The sequence below is a fragment of the Ursus americanus genome, chromosome X, assembly GCF_024610735.1.
Source record: "Ursus americanus isolate L20-20 chromosome X, mUrsAme1.1.p, whole genome shotgun sequence".
Classification (NCBI taxonomy): domain Eukaryota; kingdom Metazoa; phylum Chordata; class Mammalia; order Carnivora; family Ursidae; genus Ursus; species Ursus americanus.
The window spans coordinates 49,285,594-49,309,636 of NC_142164.1; the positions used below are offsets into that span (position 1 = coordinate 49,285,594).

Consider the following 24,043-nt stretch of genomic DNA (forward strand, 5'->3'; position numbering starts at 1 on the left):
GAACTCAAAAAATGTGGCAAATTTGCTGCCCAATTACTAGCTAAAGTATATATATATATATATGAACTTCTTAGATTGCCTAAAATTATCATAGGGATAACTGGATGCTCAGTTTTATCTGAATATGAACTACTACTTTATAAACCCCCTTCCATAGTCATTAGCCCTCCTTCTTAAAGTTATACCATGCCTACATTAGTATGGCTTTGTTTGACAGGAAAATAGGTTTACAAGATGATCAGTCACATTCAGTCATAGTGGCCGCATTTTTTGAACAACAGTGTCATATAGGGTTAAAATCCCCTTCAAACAGAGCTTTTACAGAATAAAAAGGCATTTGTTTTTAAACTTACTAATTATATTCACTAAATGCTGTTCATGTTGTCGACTTTCCCCCACTGTGAGAATTACAAAATCAGTCATAAGATTAAACTCAGAAAATGACTACAGCAATCCATAGAATAGTAAGCCAGCTGGGTTCATTTAAATCCTCTATGGGAACAGTCTTTGTGGTGAACCAAGACCTACAGCTTTACAGCTAGTCCCATAAATCAACTTTTTTTTTTTTTTTGGCTGCTCCAGTGCTGAAATTGTTTATTGCCACTCCTGATACATGGGGGAATCATCAAGAACAACAACAACAAAAAAAAGTTTTATTTTATTTTTTTGTAAACTAGAGAATTACTCCTCTCTGCCAGCCATACTACCTAACACAACAGTTAACTATATCATTACTGTTTAGTCACAATGACTTCAACAAGTATAGTTATAGCACCATACTGTGTTTTTTATATCAGTGTATGAGGAAAACAAAAATTTAAATGAAAGAAATTACAGTTGTGTTCATCTCTTTGTTTCCTTGAAAAGTGTTTGTATTTAGAGAGTCATAAACCAGCCTCACATTAGTCTTCTACTAAAAATGAATTATAAACCTCACTATAGTTCTTTTTTTAAAGATTTTATTTATTTGACACAGAGACAGCCAGTGAGAGAGAGAGATCCAGTGAGAGAGAGATGAGCAGGGGGAGTGGGAGAGGAAGAAGCAGGCTCCCAGCAGAGGAGCCTGATGTGGGGCTCGATCCCAGAACACTGGGATCACGCTCTGGGCCGAAGGCAGATGCTTAATGACTGAGCCACCTAGGCGCCCCTAAACCTCACTATAGTTCTATATACAAATCTATAGTTGGCTTTTAAATAATTATTACTGGCTGAAGATAAGGGGCATAATTTGGGGGGCGCCTGGGTAGCTCAGTCGTTAAGCATCTGCCTTCAGCTCAAGGCATGATCCCAGGGTCCTGGGATCGAGCCCTGCATTGGGCTCCCTGCTCTGCTGGGAACCTGCTTCCTCCTCTCCCACTCCCCCTGCTTATGTTCCCTCTCTCGGTGGCTGTCTCTCTCTCTCTCTCTCTCTCTCTCTCTCTCGCTGTCAAATAAATAAATAAATAAAATCTTTAAAAAAAAGGAGCATAATTTGGCAAGTCTTTGCATTTTCAAATGCTGTTTACAAGTTTGTCAATTTATGCATGAGACGTATGTAACTCAATCCTATTTCTGATTATCCAATTCTGAAAATCATCCCTGATTCTTTCTCACTCTTTCATTCTTTCTTTTAATCACTCGCTCAATCTCTACACACACACACACACACACACACACACACACACACACACGAATACACTTTTTGTCTTGGTCTGGCTTCTAATACCTTTTCCTGGGTCCCTCCCCTACTATAAAACTTCCAAAAATTGGAATCTCTTCCTTGTCAAAAAGGTCATGTATTTGCACAGGAGAGTACAATAACTAGGCATAGCTAGTACACAGGGCAACTGTGTACCATGTATTTTCATATTGCCCCTCACAGCAAGTTATCTAGACATATGGGAGGCAGATTTCACCCTAATATAAAAGTTAAAAGCAGGGATAGCAGCATAGGCTTCACAATACAATGATCATTTAAGGTCCTGGGGAGTGCATGCGTTTGTGCCTGTGTGTGTGTTTAAAGGACAGAACGTTTTCACATATATAAGTAAAATAGGAAAAAATGTTGTAAGAAGAAAAATAATGCCTTCAAAGCAGTCACAGTATCAACAAGGGATACTAATCAAGTCTGCATCAGACAAATTACATTTACAAACTACTGTTCTTCAGAGAATTTAATAAACTGAAAATTGGGGGGGGGGTTATAATGAAGTTTCACACAGCCTAAGCTATAGTGTTGTAAATGTGATATCTAAACAGATATAATCAGATGCCAAAAAAAACAAATAAGTGTTACATTTAAAGTATAAACTGACTAATTTGTACCAAGGAATGTAAATTAATGAATATTTCAACTTGGAGAAAAATCTTTAAATAAGCTCACGAGACTTCTGTATTTTTAGAGGCAAGTAGGAGAACAGAGGTATGAATCTGCTCCTTTTAATCAGAGTTTGAGTTTTCGAAAAAGGTATTGTGCTGTACATATGCTTTCATAACTACAGGTATACCTCAAAGATATTGCAGGTTTGGTTTCAGTATACAATAAAATGAATATCGCAATAAAGCAAGCCAGATGAATTTTTTTTGTTTTCCGGGAGATACAAAAGTTATGTTTACACTACATTGTAGTGTAGTAAGTGTGCAGTAGCATTATATCAAAAAAACCTATGTACATAACTTAATTAAAAATACTGTAAGCTAACCATTATCAGAGCTTTCAGTAAGTCTTCCTCACTGATCACAGATCACCATAACGAACAATAATGAAAAAGTTTTAAATATTCTGAGAATTACCAAAATGTGACACAGAGACACCAAGTGTGCAAATGCTGTTGAAAAATAGCACCTACAGATTTGCTGGACACAGGATTGCCAAACCTTAAATCTGTAAAAAACACAAAATTTGCAAAGTACAATAAAGTGAAGTACAATAAAATGAGGTATGCCTGTATACTGAGTTAAAGAAGTATATCTTCAAAACTGGTTAATTCCTATGCTCCACGTGATCACATAGCTTTACCTACGCTAATACAGCAGTTTGCTCCCATTTCAATTCTATAATGCAGGCTACAGAGAATAAGAAAGATATAATGCATCTCCACATTAACAGAAATCTGGAAAATGTCATGACCATCTGTAAAAATTGAGATTGCCATCCTGAAAGAAAGCACCTGTAAAGATGGAAATGCACACTACCTTCATCAAGTGTTCTTTCTACTTAGGAAGTCAATCTGTATGTACAGACTACTATAGTATAAAGAGACTAGGAACTCTACATCTTAGAAGTGGGAAAAGAGCTGATTTTCCAACTGAAGGACAGTCTTCAAAACACATGGTAGTACTCACGGGATTACAAATTCAGGGAGCAAAGATCATGTTTCTAACTTTTAGAGGGCTGCATTTTTATTTATTTATTTTTTTAAAAGATTTTATTTATTTATTCGACAGAGATAGAGACAGCCAGCGAGAGAGGGAACACAAGCAGGGGGAGTGGGAGAGGAAGAAGCAGGCTCATAGCGGAGAAGCCTGATGTGGGGCTCGATCCTATAATGCCGGGATCACGCCCTGAGCCGAAGGCAGACGCTTAACCGCTGAGCCACCCAGGTGCCTAAGAGGGCTGCATTTTTAAAGAGAAGTTCAGAAGCAGTAGCCTGTGTTTTGTTCAGATTTTAAATGGCACAAAAGACATTAGATGTGAGGACGTTGGATTGAATTTCTAAGCTGGTATCCAAACATCTTGATTATTAGAGAAATGGGAATCACTGCAGTAGTCTTTTAGTACTACCATTTGCCTGTGCGCACAAATCCACATGCACTGATTAACAGTATGTGCTTTAGGATATATAGCAAGTAACATACGGGCATTAAAAGAACTTAGCATTGTTTCTTTAAAAAATAAATTCAATGTTTACAAATTTAAACACCCTGGACTTCTATTTTTTTTTTTAAAGATTTTATTTATTTATTTGACAGAGATAGAGATAGCCAGCGAGAGAGGGAACACAAGCAGGGGGAGTGGGAGAGGAAGAAGCAGGCTCATAGTGGAGGAGCCTGATGTGGGGCTCGATCCCAGAACGCTGGGATCACGCCCTGAGCCGAAGGCAGACGCTTAACGACTGCGCCACCCAGGCGCCCCAAACACCCTGGACTTCTTGACTTAAGTAATATTAATGCTTCCTGTTTGAAAATTATAAATTTTGGTATACTGATTTACATGAAGAACTGAGGGAAACAAAATCCCATGACACAATTGTGGAAACTGAATCTAAAATGTCACCACTGGCATAGTACCACAGGAGTGCAACATTTATCTTTAAGCTCAAGAAACTATTCAGTCGTTCTCAATGATGAGAGCCCATTAAGCACAATACAATAAAACACAATGGACTTAAAGAAAGGTCAGCCATCAAATAAGATGAACAAAAGAAACTATTTAAAATTAAGAATGATATCCAGTCCTTAAATCATTCTATGTTGCTTAGTTGTTTCAGAGGTCAAACATGGTAAGTGTTCCTACTTCGAAGAATATAATTTGGCACAGACAAACCCTTAACTTGAAATGCTTGTGTCTGTTGGTCATAAATTATGAACAAATAGTATGATGTGTCATGATATCACATGATGATATTTAAAAATGCAAAGTAACAGAAATGAGCTGTTCTGTGTTGTGCTGTACATTTGGATCTGTGTCACTGATTACAACCAGTGACTCAAGATCACCAGCTGAAAACCCTTTCCTGCAAACAGCCCTCTGGGAAGGAAATTTTAAAGGACCCAAAGGGAGAAAAAGGAAAGTCTGGAAAGAAGACCTAACATTCCACCCAACCCTGTACTTGATAGTTTAATCTTCCCTTACACAGCATTTTCCAATACAAGTTGCATCCCGTAAAGCAATTTTCTTCTCAGCAAAATATCAACCACAACTCCCCTCAAATTCAAATAACGTTAAATGCTGTGTGATGGGGAAAAAAATATTTCAGTGAAGCAAAAGAGACCATCAAACTCTAGAAATAGCTTGAGCCACTGAAATAATTTGAGTCTTAGGAAAAGTTGGGTTCTAACTGTACCTCTGACACTGAGATCCTGGGTCAGTCCTCTCTGGAGAGCAGATCTTCATTTGTAAAACTGAAAGGCTCTGAGAAACTATACATACAAAGCCAAGTGATAGCTCTATAATTATGCAGATTATTAGGTGCTATTTTATTACAAATATACAGGCTTTATTACCTGGATACATTAAAAATCTATTAGAGGAAGATAAATTTTCTATTAATATTCTTGCAATTACTTCCAATTCAATTTGAATAAAAAAAGGATTCCTCATTTTATAAGCTACCAGAGAGTCCAGAAAATCCACATGTAATTTTCCCCATTTTCACAATTCCATAAGAGGCAGAGATGTTCTGTAATGCTTCCTTGAACTGAGCCATGTATATCCAAACATTCTGTTACAGTGGAATGAGAGGCAGTATGCTTGCAAAGTTTGGGACACAGAAAACAGATTTAAGCCTCAACTTGGATACTTACTAGCTTTTTAATATTGGAAAAATTGTATAACTTCAATGGCCTTTAGTTTTCTAATTTGCCAAATGGGGTTAATAATAATTCACCTCCTCGAATCACAAGGAAAGTACTTTATAAACTGTAAAAAACACAGGCAACCAAATGTGTGGACTACTGACTAGGATTTATTGATCTTTGGTAGGGTGCATTTCAGTATATCCTACAGTGGTTATTTTCTAAAATATCTTTGGTTATAAATTAATAGTCATATATTTATTTATTAACCCATATTTAAAGGTAGAATTGCTGGTTAATATTTATAGAAAACAGTATATTTTATGTTTTTATAAATAAACCACAGCAGTGTGACAATTACATATTCAATAGTTTTGCTGGTAAAAAAATATACCCTTTACATCTGTGAGGAACTAAATTCTCTAACTTAAAAAATAAAAAAGTTAACACTTATGCCAAACACTCACAATGAATCCTTTATTTAATCAATTGCCTGACTTTCATTCAAGAGCAACTTATTGAGGGCTTCATATAAATAGACACTGGGGATTTAATGTGGAATAAAATATACATCCAAATTCCACAAGTGCTCAGCCTTGAAAGAGAAATAAAATAATTAAAGTGTGAACAGTTCTATAATAATGTCCTCAAAGTGTGTAGGGAACCAGAGAAGATCTAAAGAGCAAAACTAGATGAAGGAGAACAGTAAAGGGCATTATAAAAATGCAAAAGACAAGCTGTTAAAGTTACATGTTTTAAAAAAGAGAGGAAAATGGAGCATTATTAGACTAGGACCCTACCTCTAGTTTCATAACTAAAGCAGCCACCAACTGTCCTGGTTTGCCTGGGACTGTCCCAATTTTAGCACTGAGAAGTTTCACTTCCCAGGAAAGGCCTTATCCTGAGCAATCTACATTTGAAGCCCTAACCCTCAAAGTGACTGTATTTGGAGATAAGACTTTTAAGGAGGTAATTAAGGTTAAAAAAGTCAGAAGGGTGGGGCCTAGGATCTGATAGAATTCTTGTCCTTATAAGAAGAGGAGCTGACACTAGAGCTCTGAGGCACATTCTCAACTCTTTCTCTATGCAGGGTACAGAGGAAAGCCTCTGTGAGAACACAGCAAGAACATGGCTGTCTGCAAGCCAGGAAGAGATACCTCACCAGATACCAACTAGGCCAGCACCTTGATCTTGGACTTATCTCCAAAACTGTGAGAAAATTAATTTCTATTATTTGAACCACCCAGCCTGTGGTATTGTGTTGTGGCAGGCAGAACCTGCCAATACAAATCAAAGTATTTCCCTTCTCGGAGTGTCAATTTTCTTAACTACAGACTGAAGAGGCTAGACTAGTTACCATCCTTTTTTTTTTTTTTTTTAAGATTTTATTTATTTTTGAGAAAGAGAGAGAGAGAGAGCACAAGCCAGTGGGGGAGGGGCAGAGGGAGAAGCAGGCTCCCCACTGAGTAGTGAGCCTGATGAGGGACTTGATCCCAGGACCCCAGGATCATGACTTGAGGTGAAGGCAGATGTTTAACCAACTGAGCCACCCAGGTACCCAGGACTAGTTACCTTCTTATGTTAAGATTCTAAGTTTATATGGAAACAATTCACATCAGTTCAGCTAAAAATCATGAGATGTGAAATTATTTTAGAGTACTTAGATATGACTTTTTTTCTTAGGTTTTTTGGTAGATTTTCTCTTGGATTATATACTTACAAATTTTGGAAGTCATTTTATTTACAAATCATGTTTTCTGGTAACTAATTTTCTGTTTCTCATTAAAACTGAACCTTTTTTACTTTCCTTCTTACAACTTCTAAGGGGGAGTTGTAGACTTTCCTTTGTGTGCTTGGGGTAATACCTACAATATTCTGTCACTAATACCATGTGATGGTCTCTAGGAAGTAAGGCCTTTTATGTTACATATACTTTATAGAAATGATGGATCTTAGGAAAAGGAACACAATTACATTATCATATTAATAATCCTTATGACATAAAGGAATATATACAAAATTTTCTCTATAGTAAACTGAAATGTTTTCTTCAGGTTCTTTGTTTAATATACAAAAGCAGATCATCCTACTGCATCATGATTTGTTATGTCTCTCCGTCCAACTAGAATGACTAGAAAGCAATAGTATGGGTGAAGGGAATATTAATACAAGGCTTAAAAAGAAAGGTTTGTCGCCTTTATAAGTTATGAAATGAATAATTTTAAAAAATTATGAAGGCAAGTCATCCAAACTAGTATACAAATAATTCAAAATCTTCTCACAATCTGCCTACAAATGTTATCATTTGTCTCCAACATGCACCCAATATTCCAGACAATGTGGTTTTCTAATTCATCTTCAAACACATGATGATTATCCCTAGTTATCTACTATCATTAAAAAGAACTACTACCATTTACCATTATAATTTTTCAAATTACTCTGACAAAAATCATTTTATTTGACCCAAAAAACAATCCTATATAACAAAATAAACAAGGGTCACTGCATTTCCTCATTCACAGGTGAGGAAACTGAGTTCAGAGAGAATATGTGATTTAGCCGTGAAAATCTGGCTAGTAATGGGCAAAATGGAAGCTAAAGGGTAGCTTCTGAGTCCAGCATTCTTCCATCTTGTCAGGTTATGGCTTCTTCCCTTATATAACCTAATTTTACCTATCCTTCAAGATCCTTCCATTTCATTTTACAGTATTGCCCATCCACACCCCATCACCAAAAATCCCTCCCTCTTCTGAAGTCTTGTTAATCTCAACGGTCATTAATCTTGGTGTTCATTCACAGTGTATCTTGTGATGTTACATAATACTCTATATGTAGTATATTTCCTGACCACTTAACTGTACCATTTCTATGTGTTTTCTGTATTGTTTGTATCCCCCTGGTACACTGATGATCTCTTTTGTTTTGTCTTTGTTTGGGCCTGCCTGATACCTGTTCACCTGCCCCTAATCTTGGGTGTCCCTATCTCTGGTTAACAGCATTCTTTAGGACATGACCAATCTTCCATCACAGGCAGTCTTGGTAGCGTTCTCAATCAAGGTTCTTTGCCTTCCCCTGGACAAGGAATATTCTTGTAATCCACACTAGGTCAATCAGTATCTCTCTCTAATAAGAATCTGAATCAAATTCAGGGAAAGGAGTAGGAAAATGGTTGGAGGTAATACACACAATTTCCTGAAAAGATTTTCCATTTGCTCTTGCTCCCTGTTTTCTCAAAGCTGCCATTGTTATAGGCTTTTTAAAATTATTTATTTATTTTTAAGATTTTTATTTATTTGTCAGAGAGAGAGAGAGCACACAGGCAGGGGGACCAAGCAGAGGAACTGGCAGGCAGAGGGAGAAGCTGAGCAAGAAGCCTGATGTAGGACTCGATCCCGGGACTCTGGGATCATGACCTGAGCCAAAGGCAGACCCTCACCTGACTGAGCCACTCAGGTGTCCCAAATGCTGCTTTTTTAAAGGCCAAGTTATTTGCCTTTCTTCAGTTTCTGGTTGAGCTACTTCATATTTTCCTGATAAAATCCTTTTTTTTTGCTTAAGTCAGACAGAATCACTACCCCCCCCTTTTTTTTTAAGATTTTATTTATTTATTTGACAGAGAGACAGCCAGCCAGCGAGAGAGGGAACATAAGCAGGGAGAGTGGGAGAGGAAGAAGCAGACTTCCCACGGAGCAGGGAGCCCATTGCGGAGCTTGATCCCAGGACCCTGGGATCATGCCCTGAGCGGAAGGCAGATGCTTAATGACTGAGCCACCCAGGTGCCCCAGAATCACTTTCCCTTGTTTGCAAACACAGATCCTTATCTGATAAACCTACAAAGCTTAGTGTCTAGGGAGTGTTAAGGATTTTTCAAATGTTTTGTTTTTATGCAGATTATACGTTATTGTATATAACTGAAAATATAAATAAATGACCCTGAAGTGTACCACTGCTTTTGGTTAGCATTTTAATAACCAACAAGCAAGCAGGGGCAAAACTAACATAGGGAACTCATCTGCATGGAAATGACTTGTATTACAGTTCAGAACCCTGGTTTGGTGACTCACAAAGTGATAATTCACAGCTGCAAATTAACAAAGCATGTTGTGGTAAGGGTAGTACTTATGGTAATGATACCATTGAGTTATATTTGACATTTAGGTTAACCCATCTGTTTTCCTTTTCTTCCCAAATATTATAGGAGCCAATTGTGACCATCTGAATTTTTAATATTATTTTATTACAAGATACATCTGATAAGTTTAACTGCTTATACTATGGCTCCTTTTTAAAAGATGTAGGTGAATATTTTAACATATTCTATAGTTTCTTGTGAAGAGCAGATTATAGTTTTAATTCACTGAGAAAGGAAATTATCATTAGAACAATTTAGGTGGGAAAATGGTAGCATTTTTCAAAGCATAATCAGTTCTACAAAGGAAGTTCTTTCTGCTATTCTTTAAGGAAAACAAATTAAGAAAAATCAACCAAGTAATCTTTTATAACTGGAATTTAACAGCAATTCTAGCTAATCATACATCAGTAGTTAATTCACTTTTGAACAGATTATAAACCTAAGCTATTTCTATGTATTTCATAAATTTCTGTCATTTTAGACATTTACATCTACTTAGAATCCTTTGTATTCCAGGAACATCTTCTTAATTCTAGACATTAGGGGAATATCATGCATGTATATGACAAGTATTTCCCTGAAGATAAAAATCCTACTGATAAGTGGTGGGGGGAGGGAAGAGGGCATTTTAAAACATTCACTTCTCTTTTAGAACATCTATTACTACATGATAGTATTTCCTACAAGATTATTTTTATTTCATTTGAAGTTGGCAAAAATCTTTGTGCTGAATCCTTTGAGCATACCTCTAGTGATACATGTCAGATCAGTGCTGTATGGAAGGACTTTTATTTGACAGGTAGATGACAGGAAGAAGCTTCTCTCCAGAATATAACCGTAAAGTCCTTCTGTGAGATTAATATCTTTTGTTTCTGTGTATAAATGACTTATTCATATTTGCTATAAAAATCAGTTCATGCAATTAACTGGAATAGTGTGAAATTAAGACACTTAGAAAGGGTACATATTTATTCAAATTAGTTTGTTTTTAATGTCTTTTTTATATGAATCAAATGTGAAATAGGTATACAATATAAATTTTCAGTCATATTTTCTCTTTATAATATTTTTATAATCAATATCTTGATTCACTCACTGTGCATATGGCATATACTCAAAACAAATAGCATCTTCAGAAGAGGTGACTTTATTAGTATTGAATATATGCTATGCTATACAATGAAAATGCATTAAATTTTAGATTTATCCTATAAATCTGGCTATGATTTATTCCAGTTTACTACAAACATTGCCTTATTCTCTCTGGCATTATCCAATAATTTTACATGTCCCCTAATATAACAAGAAGAGGGAGTAACTTTTTTTTTTTTAATAAAATCTAGCATTTCAGATAATCTTCCCTATCTTCCTGGCCCTCTTTCCTTATATAACTCAAAAATGAATAAGGAGTAAACAGATATAATTCCATTATACATCCTACTACCTACAAAGGTTATTCTCTATTTGGATTAGAACTACCCGAAGAAAATCACTTTTGATACATATTAAAATGCTAGTCCGTGTATATGTAATGTACATCTATTTAATGCATGAATAGAAATTTATATCCATTCCTACATTTGGGATTCTTGTTATAATATACTTTAAGAACTAACCGAAGTTTCTCCATGTTTTAAGCTGTGAGAAGAAAAAAACTGAAAGAATGGTGAGATGTCAAAGAGGGATTGTTTGTTTTCAGATTTATTTTCCTCTCTAGCTTTCTTATAGGCCTTCACCTCAGCGTGTGTTCAGTTTTCTCTTTGTAACAGATCTTTCCCTTGAATAAGGTGGTTCACTATAGCCTAGAAATGGCCGTATGCCATCACTTTTGTGCTTCTCTGTTTCTTCTCACGAGAATTAAAATCTCAAAAACAGATACTCTGAAATGGCTTGATCAAAACAATAAGATAATTGTCACTTGAGTTTTTTTTCCACTTTTAGTTAATAGACTATTATAGCTAGTATAAGCTTAGTAACAACAGTATTTAATAACAAAGAATATGGATGGTTTAGACTGGAATAAGCAAAGCATATCCAAAAAGAGGTTTCTGGCTATTTACCTCATTACATTCAGCTCCTCAAATAGTTTTTAGAGAGACATTTAATAAGTACAAGGGAAATGAAATACAATATTGCATCTACCTTATAAAAGGCACTTTTTTTAAATCTACAAACTCCAGTAAGATCTGATCAGAGTTTAGTACTATACTACCACAGATTTTTGCATAGTCTTTGAGATTTTACTGCACTAAAATTTAAAAAAAATGTATATTGATCTGTTTTAATTGAGATATAATTCACTTACCACAACATTCACCCTTTTAAAGCATACGTTTTTTGGCTTATGTACTATTACCAATTTAGAGTGACCCCTCTCACAGATGAGATTATCATTGTAAATTAGCATTATAAAATGTTATCTTACCTTACAAAGGAAGTTGATTTTAAAACCCAAAGACTGGGCATTCCTTGAGCCTGAGTTCATGTAGTTTCCAACCAAAAGAACTAACTCTAAAAGTCTGTTAAAGCTTTCACTTTTCTTCAGTTCTTCACAGGCAAGAGTGACTGCTATGATGCTTGGTTTGATGTTGTTTACATGTTCTTCAAACGTGAGCTTGAAAAGAATGTTTTCCAGACGAGGCTGCAACATTTTCACTGAGCTCATCTGTAAGGTAAGAAATGCTCTGTAAGAACATATATATAAAGCCTGTTGTTTCATTTTCCAGTAGGCATAATTTTATAGACAGCACTGTAAAACTTCTGCATTAAATGAATTCTTTCTGTGTTTTAAAAATTGTTTTGGTTTGTCTTATACATTCCAAAGGAATATTTTTATCAAAGTTTAAGAATAGTTAGCTGTTCAGTTTTAAACAAATCATCCTGATAACAATAAGAAAATATTATTGAAGCTAAATAATTGCTATTTGCTAACCGCATAATCATTAGTCATCAGTAGCATTTAAACTATCTACTGTCCCTGAGGTGAACTATGAAAATTTACAAACACAAAATTGAGTTGAATGAAATGTTTGGCCACAGATAAAAGATATATATGATAACAGAAAATGTAAGTGGAACCACATTTCCTAAGAAATTACTATTACAATGCTATTTGAAATCAGAAGACTAGCTCTGATTGAACATTTAATAATTTTTAAACCTCTGATTTCCATTCATCAAATATATTAAATATTTATATATGCTGTAACGAATTTCCCCCACTTGACAGAATATTGATGTTAAATAATTAGGTTATGGCAAAATCACATGAACTTACTTTTAAGTACATTATTGAAGAATTCTATATTGGTTTTCTTTAAAACAGTTCAACTAGGTTTTTATTACTTGTTTCATAGTATTGGTACACATTCTCTGTTCCCTTTGATATAGCTCCTATGCTAATTTCTTTTAGCCATTAATTCCCTATAACTCCAAGTCATTTAACTAGCTTTCATTCACCAAATGATTTCTGGGACAGAGGTGGCAGTGGGAGTACACACATATCAACATACACAAGCACACACAATGAAAAAATATATTTTTTTTTCCTTTAGTAGGCGCCACACACAGTGGGATTTGGAGATTGAGCCCATAACCCTGAGATCAAAACCTGAGCTGAGATCAAGAGTCAGACACTTAACTGAGCCACTCAGGCACCCCAAAAGAAATTAATAGTCCTAATTATATTTATTTTTTGCACATATAACTTAGTTTCTTGAATATAAACATGAAAAGAATTTGGCAACATAAACAAAAGTCCTTAAGCCACAAAGTGCCCTTCAAAAGAAGCAAATGAGCTGTTGAATACATCTTATCTGCTCTACTATGGAAGCAAGGCATAGTTCATAGTTTTTCTTCTCTGAAATGAACTTGCCCATAAACACTGGGTGTCTGCCTGTCTAAAGATTAACTTTTGCCTTCTGCCAATCCCTCTGTATGCTCTCATGCTCTTTATAGGCGATGCATAAAAGTATGCTGGGGGTACTGACCTGTTACTATATTTATGTAGATCTTATTACTACTTATCAATAGCTCTTTTTTTTTTATATGATTGGGGTAATATTATACAAACCATCCTATAGTTTCTTCAACACTCCCATGGTAAGTATAAGACATACCACCAAATCACAAGTTTCCAGTATAGCCTAAAATTCATTAAAACAGTCACCAAAAAACTACAGCTACTGATGAAACTAGCATATAATTCTAGATGGGCAAACAAAAATTCAGTGCTAGAGATGTATGCTGAAAGAAAACTTTAAGCTTCTTTTTTTAAAAAGATGTTATTTATTTGAGAGAGAGAGAGAGAGTGCATGAGCAAGGGGGGGGGAGGAAGAGGAAGAACGCGATAGAGAAGGTCAAGCGGACTCCAGTCTGATTGCAGAGCTTGACATGGGACTTGGTCTCACAGCCCCAAGATCATGACCTGAGCCAAAACCAAGAGTTGAACACTTAACCAAATGAGCCACCCAGGTGCCCCAAAACTTTAAACTTTTATGACTACAATGTTTAATGAAGACTTCACAATAGAGGTGATATTAATGGATAGAAAAACAAATAGAGAAAGAGAGCTTGAGACAGAGAGAGAACAAACTGGAACCAAAAGGAAGGTGTAGAAAAAAATACAGTGTGAGAAAAAGTTTATAGTTAGGAACACACAAGGTATATACCTAGGGGCAAATTTTGGACTGAAGTACCCAGAGTCCATGTCAAGGCCATGCAGGTGGAAGCTAACCATATCAAATTCTTTATCTCCATGAAGGCAGAAATCTCTTCGTATATGTTTGCATGGGAATCTAAGTTTCTAGATGTTTTTCTGCCTTTCTTTATGCCTCTACCACTCTCTCCAAATCCCTCCCCACTTTATTTTTCCTTTGCTTTCATTGGTAACTGGCATCATTTGCACATACACATGTTTCTATCACTTTATATGTGTAGGGAATAGTTTTTCAGGCTCTCTGATGGTTAAAAAAGCCCTAGAGCTACTTTGACCAAGTGCTAGTCATGATGTACATGACTGTCCTTCTGGCCATGCTTTGTAGGACTTGCAGGTTCACCAGGGTGGCCTTGGTCCCAGATGAAGAAGTAATTTAAAGCCTTACGCTTACATGGATTTTTTAGTCTCACTTCACTTCTCATACTACTTGTCTTCCTTCATTCATATTTTTACCCTTTCTGGGGTTTGTATTTCAATCTTTGGACTACAGAATGGATTTAACCTATTTTTTTAATACTACCTCTAACTGAAAAAATGTGACCAAAAGTGTAATTGCATAATAATACTAAAATAACAGTGATTAACATTTATTAAGTTCTTTGTGCCAAGCATTTTTTCTGCATATATATTACAAATATATATTAACTGATTTGAGTCTCAAAACAATCCTAGGAAAAGGTTATTAGCATTAGTCTCATTCTAAAGATTGGGAGAGCAAGGTAGAGAAATACTAAGTGATTTATGCAAAGTCAAGTTATATGTTAAAGACTTGGAGATTGGAACTCAGGCATTCAGGTCACATAACCCAGACTCTCAACCATTACAGCACAATGCCTCTTGAATTCATATTGGGAGCAGTATGTATGATTGGTTGAAGGAGAGATAAGTGGCAGGGAGAGTATTACTAAGTCTTCAAAATGACCTAAAAAACAGGTAATGAGCTAGGATGTTGATGGTCGGAAGGGGTAAGAAGCAGTCGATATAAGAGACAGAATGAAGGACGAATCAACGGGATCTAGCATTAGTTATGGGAGAAGATAGTCAAAGATGACTCCAAGGTTCTAAGTCTGTTGTGGCGTAGAACACTGTTGGCATTAATGAAGGCAGAAAGATGTGCTGGTCTGCTGTGGTTTACTGTTTGGTTTGTTGCTTTGTTTCAGAGGAATTTGTTTACCCTGATCTGCTGCTGCCTATACTATAGCAAGGTAATCAGGAACCAAGGCAGTGTAGGTGCAGGTAAGGTGCAACTTAGTAGCAGATTCAATTAAAGACTGAATCAAGAAACTTTCACATTGTCTCACTGTGTGAAAGTAATCTACCTAATTTCTCCAGTCTTCAGTTTCCTCATATACAAGGTAGTGGAAATTCCTGTGATCAGTCTTGTTTTGATAATTAGACAGGAGCCAAATAAATGATCCATAAACATTACCTCCTTCTTTTTCAATCTCTGCTTCTAGAATTGGGAAAAGGTGGGGTAAAGTGTGTTTGATCCACAAATAAAAACATCACTTGGCTCTTACCAAAAAAAAAAAAAAAAAAAGGCATTTAAGTGAACTTGGTTTATCATCCTCTCAGACATTAATAGTATATTTTAGACACTACTAGCTTTCCACTATTAAGGCTCCAATTCTTGGGATCATATTCAAATTGTGGTGAACTTAATGTAATTCAACACCATTCCTTGCCTATATTTTGACTTGAAGAATTTCTTAGAATTGTCTCTTATTTTCCATCCTCAACATTCAAGCGTAAGGCTTATGTACTTCAAGATTGATTTAGTAAAACAGACTATTTAAATATGCTCTCTGGGGACACCTGGGTGCCTCAGTTAGGTAATCATCTGCCTTTGGTTCAGGTCATGCTCTCAGGGTCCTGGGATAGAGCCCCGTGTCGGGTTCCCTGCTCCATGGGGAGTCTACTTCCCCTCTGCCCCTCCCCCTGCTCATGCTCGCTTGCACGCTCTATCTCTTTCTCTAATAAATAAATAAAACCTTAAAAAAAAATAAATATGCTCTCTGATCCCTGCAGATTTTCCCCCTCCAAATCTTCACATATATAGTAAAATGACACCACTATGACAGGAAAATGATATTCCTTTCTTGACATTTTTAGTCTTAGGTATTGTATTTGGTAGCATCTGGAAATTTAGTCCTTACATTTAGGAGGAGATAGGTATTAGAGTTGGCAGATTTGGGGATTTATCCAAATAGATTCTGTGGAGATAAGGTTATTGATGAGGAGAGTACATAGGGAGAGGAGTCAGAGACTGCACCGTGTGTAGCACCGAGCACAGAGTCCTGCGTATATTAGACATTCAAATATTTAAAAGCACTCCTTAGCTGACTAACCATTTTTCAGATTTCCCAAGCAGGACAGCCAGATTGTCTATTGAACAAAATTAACAGTGAATGATGATGTTTTACTGTCCCCCAAATAATGTCTTCAGCTAAGATATCAAACCAGAAATGCTAGGGAATTAACTTTGTTGAACTGTTATTACTGGATATAATCTATTATCAGTCAGCCCGATTTTGGGAAGAGGTTGTACATTGTAAGGGGTCAGAGATGCCCTTGGATCTGGCAAAATTTCTTCATTCATGAGCCCTCTAGAACAGTTTAGCTCATAGCAGGTGATAAATATGACAGATGACTTAAAACAATAATTATAAAATGAGTGAATGTATTCTTTCACACAAATAGGAACTCCAAATTCAGCAAAGTGCCGGATGAGGGAAAGGATGCACGGTATGAAAAGGTATCACAGTAGGCTGATATGGGTAAAGGGGGAGGGGAGTACCCTAACTCCCACATAAAGTAATTTGCTACCACATGGGTCATCCCAACAATACTGCCCTGGCTCAATCTGAGTCCAAGTGCAGAGCCCCATATAACTATTTTGAAGGGTAGGTTTGAGAGAAAATTTTCCCTAATCCTCAAAGAGGGAGAGAAACCATTCTCTGCTTTCTCCAGATTTACAATGCAAGTTGTAGTGGAAGAAAGAGGGATTTTGAATTACACAGACCTGGACTTGAACTACAGTTCTACTACTGTCTAGTTTATGACCTAGTACAAGTTACCTAATGTTTGTTAGACTTCATTTCCTCATTAGTAAAATGCATTCCTTAAATAACCTGTGCAAGTTGCAGCAGGACTTAAATAAGATGCTATGTGTAACTCTCCTATTATAGTAGCTGACAATGTAAGCACTCTAAAACAATACCTATTATTGTTATTATCCTCTTTCTCCATCCTCAAAAATAACCAAAAAGAAACCATGGTCCCTAATTGTTCTACCAAACCTGAGAGAAAGTTTCTCTTATCCACAATTAAGGAACGTGTTTTCAGAGCTCAGTGAAAAACAGCACACATTATCTATCAAACACACTATAAATATTGTGCTGTGCTCCCTTCAGCCGGTTTTAATGCATAATATATACTTACTATTAGAAATGTTGTCATTGAAAATGTGTTAATGTGAAATCAAGAGACTATGGAGGAGGTGAAGTTATATCCATCTCTTAACAGTAGCCACAAATCAGTGTGCATTGATCATACTAACAGAATTTGCTGCAATCAAAAGTGTGAATTTTTACGATCAGGCTAGGTAAACAGATAAGAGTTGAATCTCCATTACAGGATCCAGGTGTATAAGGGAATAACTAAGCATAGAAATAATAGGAAGCACTGAGCAACATCCCCAGCCACAGATACAATTATTAAAAGGCTCATGTCTCATAAAGGCACTTGAGTGTACTTAAGTGATATAACTAAATAAAACACAAACTTGACTGAAATACATGTTTGTTTTTAGCTGTGCTCCCTGGCAGCATTTTAGTTGACTGACATTCTTTGTTTTATAATTCATTCCTTGAAGTACTGTGGGGTGCTGACCATGGTGTTGTATTATGAAGGGGATTTATTTGTGTTGTGAGGTACTTGTCTATCAAATCACATCAAGCAGCTATCATTTCTTCAGCTGATCTGTACTCTATTTTTAAAAAATACACTGACAGCTTTAGTGAGAGCAGCTACAAGTGGGTTATTTCCCCAGAGTTAGACTGACTTTTGCTTATACAATTTAAATTTTATACACTTCACTGCCTATGCAGCTGGTGAATATCGATCTACTGCCAAACTACTGTTAAGAATCGAGAGAGAAAAAAAAAAGTCACAGGTGTAAAAATCATGTGTGAAGGAGGAGGAAATAGCCATGTGTCACTCCTGCTCCCATGTGTCACCTGCCTTTAAGGTTATTTCTATTATCTTTCTTCTTGCACTAACAAGAAACATACTTTCAACTATCATCATATGCAAACATAATTATCTTATAGTCTCTTCAAAATACAATGTTAAGAATTCATTGGAATTAACAAATATGTTTGTAACAAATATACTTTGTTATAAGACATTTGTCCCAAATAGTTAAATACTATTAGGACTCATTGCACACTGAAAATACAGAATAATTTGGTATCAGTGACTATAATAAAGGTTATGATAATGAAGACACATTTAAAGAAGGGTAGATTTAAGTTAGACAGCAGGCAGAACTGCCTATACAAGTTGTGAAATCCAGACTCAATGACTGAGCAAAACGCTGCCTGGAACTATGGAAATATAACAAGAATATCCGTGATTCTCTAGTAAGTAATTTTCTTATAGTCTTTTAGACAATAACCTCCTCAAGGGCAGGATGTCTCCTGCTTATCACTGTACCTTCTGCAGTATACCTTGTAGCTGGACGGGACAAAATAACCATTACGAGGGCACCCAAAGATAAGAGCCACAGTTAATCTATAAAATGAGGCTTTGGAAAAATAAAGTGTTGCATAATGTATACAGTTGTCAAATCATGGTGTTGTACACATGAAACTAATATGTATGTCAACTATACTTCAATTAAAAAATTTTTAAAAACTATCAGAAAAATAATGATATGCTAATAGAGAATACTTCCCCCAAACATAGTGATAATGTGAAAGTTATGTATCAACAAACATCTACTAGTCTTTAGTCTAGAATAAAACACAGTAACAATGTCTGCCCCAAAAGTCACTGTAAACTCACGAGAATCACACTAAGAATTTGAGAAAATTTCAAAAATCCTTCTGAAAACAACTGTTTGAGGCCAAGAATGGCCATCAAAATGACTGCTATGGTATGATGTTGTATTAGGGATTACAGAGAAACGGAGGAGGAAAAGGAGTTAATTTCTAGTTTTTAAACTTTAATGAAAAACAATCAATAGCAAAACTGATTCTTATCCATAGACCTAATCTGAACGTTCAGCTTTTAGGTGTTTTTATTTTATTTTTTATTTTATTTTATTGCAAAAGCTGATGTAAATAAGCAATCCTGCTACAAAATGAACTATTATGAGAAGTTGATGAAATGAACAAAAATATGAATACATGGATTTGAGAATGAGTTATGGTGAGTTTTCTTTTACTTGATCTCAAAATTATCAAACCAGTTTTTTCATCAGATAAAATACACATCTAGATATAAGAGCTAGCATTCATATTTACAAAAAGAATGAAAACAGAAAAAATCAAGGCATTACATATCAAAACACTGAACACTGAATGAAAGCATATGAAAAAAAATGTGATTTTCCCAATAAATATGCAAACCTGAATAATGGTTTAATATTAATGGAACAGAAGAGCTACAACTTTACATCTAAACTAATTGCCTTTGATGATATGTGGGAGAGAAAAAAAAGCTTTTAAAATTCTCCTTTTCACCTGGTGAAGCTATCTTGAATAGAGCTTATAAGCCCTTATGAGGCTTTAAAAAAATGAAAAAGCACACTGACTTTATATTTGTACTTCCAACTATAGGCATAAATCTACTCCTTGTGCCTTCATGTATTTGTGTAGAGAAAGAAAAAAATTAAATGTGCTATCAGCAATATCACATAATCTGTGCTTTTCATTATGTTTTTATGTACAAGGTTATCTCAAACATTTTTGTTAGATTATAGTTGTAGAATGTTTTTAATTGAAAAATATGGGTAATTTTAAACTCAGAAAAACAAAGTACTGATTACTAAAAGAACTAATTATTGCCTTCTTTTTCTCAGAAGATGTGTTAGTTTAATAGATACACACAGTATGAGTCTCCATCCTCAGTGCAAGACAAGTGGGAATTTCCATAGCTCTGAGGTTTGAGAACAGCTGAGCTGCAAATACTTTCTGAAGAGTCTAGAAGCTCCTGCTGGGGTTCTAACTGGCAAAGCTTTCAAAGATCTGCGCTTTTTTTTTTCCAGTAAAAGTACAGCACATAATTACAATGATGTACCAAATTCAGTTCTGTGGGAGGAGGGTTGGAGGACAAGTCAGTGGGACGCTAAGCAGACAATCTACCCCCCACCCACTACCACCAAAGAAAAGGAATATTGATCATAAAAGGTGTGAGAACTAGCATATCGCTCTTACCAGGTAGTCTGCCTCTAGACAGAGGAAACATCCCTGGGCTTTATTATTTGTTTCTTTTTTTTTTTCCCTTTTCGTTTCTTTCCATCTTATTACATGTGAATATAAGCAAGCCCAATGATGTTGCTGCTAAAAGGAACCAAAAAGTTTAGAGAAAGCTTAGCAGCCCAGTCCCTATTTTTTTGACTTTCTTTCAAAAAGTCAAAGCCAGATTTTTTCCCAAGTTTTGCCAATTTTATTGTTTTTTATTTGATGATGAGAATTTTAGTGACTCTTGCAGGAATAATCTCATTTCTGGCATATGCCTATTACTAACTGATGAGATTTGTTTTTATCATTCAAGAAATTATATAATAATGGAAACTCTGCAGGGCAGTGGCAGAGATTATAGGAATGAAATTAGGAAAGAGTATTGTTAGAGAAGGCACATAAAGAAAAGTTTTCAAGAAGGAAGCTAAACTCTTCAATGTTATCAAGTGCCACAAGGATACAGAATTAAACAGGACTAAAATGAACCCACTTGATTTTGCATTCAAGCTATACATGCAGCAAATATATATTAAGCATATACCATGTGAATAAAAGTAGTGTGATGCATGCACTTGAAGAAGTTGCAATCTAGTGGGGGTTTAAAGACATTCAGTAAACAACCTCATAAATAAATGTTTAAGAACCATGATAATTTCTAGAAAGGAAAAGAAAAAAAAAGGGATTTTAATAGAGAGTCTTAATTTTGATTGATAGGCAAGTGAAGGTATCACTGGGAAAATGAACTTAAAGCTAAAAGTAGAAGAATAAACAGGAAAGAGGCAGGCAAGAGCCTGGTGAATTCAAAACACTAAAAAATAAAATACAGTGTGGTTGAAGTATAATGACCAAGAAGCCAAGCAACAGGAGACACAAGTGGGAGAGGTAGTAAATTCTGGTGAGGAGTTTATATTGCAGCCTTAGTGCCATACAAGAAGACTGATGCTTTAAGCAGATAAACAATATGATGCAACACAAATGAACTCTAGAAATGCTACATTTGAGGCCTGTGCTGAGACTGACTTGGAAAAAGGCTTTTGCATGAGTGGGGAAAACAAGCTAAAAGTATATTATAATTGTTAAAGAAAAGGATGACGTTGGCTTGGGCTAAGCCATAATGGCACAGATGAAGAGTAGATCTGATGTATATTTTATATGCAGTTAGGAGGTAATTAATGACCTCTCTTAGATAATTTTCAATGCATTGTTTAAGGCAGAATTCTGATTACTGTTTGTTGAATAGTGTATGAGAGGTAAGGAAGTAGAAAGCAAAAGGAGACTAATCTTTGAAAAAAACATGTGCTAGGTAATAGCTATCAGGGACTTCAGAGTCAATAAATGATTTTTATTCATCCATCTATGCAGCTATCAATTTATTCAGTTTTAGGCAGTGAGTGACTTGTGTTTTTGCTTTTTTTTTCTTCTGAAGAGAAAGCCAAAGTGCAGAATGACAAAGAAGAGGCAATAAAATAACAGAAGTATAAAATAAGCAAGAGATAATAATGCCCAGAGGTACCTGGGTGGCTCAATTTAGTGTCGGACTCTTGGTTTCTGCTCAGGTCATGATCTCAGAGTCCTGAGACTGAGCTGCACATCTGGCTCCCCACTCAGTGGGAAGTCTGCTTGAAACTATCTCTCTCCCTCTGCCCCTCCCGCTGCATACCTGCAAGCGCACATGAGCTCCCACAAATAAATGAACTCTTTTAATGCCCAAAACAGAAATAAGTAAATTACCATGTAGTAGAGCATCTCACACACACATGAAAAGACACACACACACACACACACACACACACACACACACGCTGGAACAGTATAGCAGTTAAAAGCACTCTATCTCTTAAAACAACAACACTAATTTGAAAAGACATATATGCACCCCTATGTTCATCACAGCATTATTTATAATATCCAGGATACGGAAGCAACCTAAATGTCTATCAATAAATAAATAAAGGTGTGATATGGTGTGTGTGTGTGTCTGTGTGGTGTGTGTATGATATAATATTACTCTGAAATCCTGTCACTTGCAATAACATGGATGGACTTGAATGGATTATACCAAATGAAGTAAGTCAAAAAAAGAAAAATCTCATATGATTTCACTTATACGTGGATTCTAAAAAAAAATGAATAAATAAAACAATAACAGACTCATACATATACAGAATAAACTAGTAGTTCCCAAATGGGAGGGGAGTAGAGGGATGGATGAAACAGCTGAAGGGGATTAAGAGGTACAATCTTCCAGTTCTAAAACACGTAAGACACAGGGATGTAATGTACAGCATAGGGAATATAGTCAATAATATTGTGATAACCTTGTATAGTGACAGATGGTACCTAGACTTTTGTGGTGTCCATTTGGTAAAGTATATAATTATCAAATCACTATCTTGTACACCTGAAATTAATACACTACTGTATATCATTCTTCAATAAAATAAAATTTTAAAATTAAAAAAATGGATAAAAACACCGTCTATGAAGTCAGAATGCCTGGGTTTGAATTCTGCATCTACTACTTACTATGAACCTTGGGACAAGGTCCCTAGCCTTCCCTAGATGGGGTTTCCTCATTCATAATATGCAGCTCATAAAAGTGCTAACCTCATAGGGTAATGAAGAATACATAAGATGGTGCATGTAAAAATCCTTAACATAGTATCAGATACAGTAACTCTTTAACACATTTTGTTTCTATAAATAATAATAGCAAAAACAATAATACTCATAATAATAAGGTATCCCTTTTTCTGAGATTTGACAGAGAACAGGTTAATAAAAGATATGTCTAGAGATAGCCTTGTAGGTAAAAGAGATACTGGAGGTTCTAAAAGCCTAAGTGCTTTCCTTTTTCTCTGGTGAGTAAGAGATTACACTGTTGGTGTTAAGTGCAAAGAATGGAGAGGGGAGGATTGGAAGACCTGAAGAGAGCAGGTAAGATATGGTTTAGCTGCTATGGAAAATGAAAGGCCGCTGAATAGGAACAAGTAAAATAACTTCTGAAATGGCAATGAGAATCCCACTGAGGTAAAAGCTAAAATGTCATAAAGACACCAATTCACTCAGTTCCGAAGAGAACAGGGAGATATAAAGCCACAGAGTTAGCGGCACAATGAGAATACTAAGGAGCTCAGGCTTTATTCTCTAAATTCCAGGAGACACTGAAGGTTTTTGATACAGAAATCACATGTTGGATATAGATATTTTAAGTAGACTACACTAGTT

The 24,043-nt window shown here is 35.7% G+C and overlaps 1 protein-coding gene across 3 annotated transcripts in view; it reads right to left on the reverse strand.

Annotated features, from left to right (window-relative positions):
- Window positions 1-24,043, reverse strand: part of DIAPH2 (diaphanous related formin 2) — a 988,957-nt gene that overhangs the window by 456,683 nt on the left and 508,231 nt on the right. For all 3 annotated transcript variants that reach the window (XM_087859798.1, XM_087859797.1, XM_087859796.1), the window contains one exon: window positions 12,057-12,296. In XM_087859798.1, the coding sequence (XP_087715924.1) occupies window positions 12,057-12,296 (240 nt within the window). The remainder of the gene's footprint in view (window positions 1-12,056; window positions 12,297-24,043) is intronic.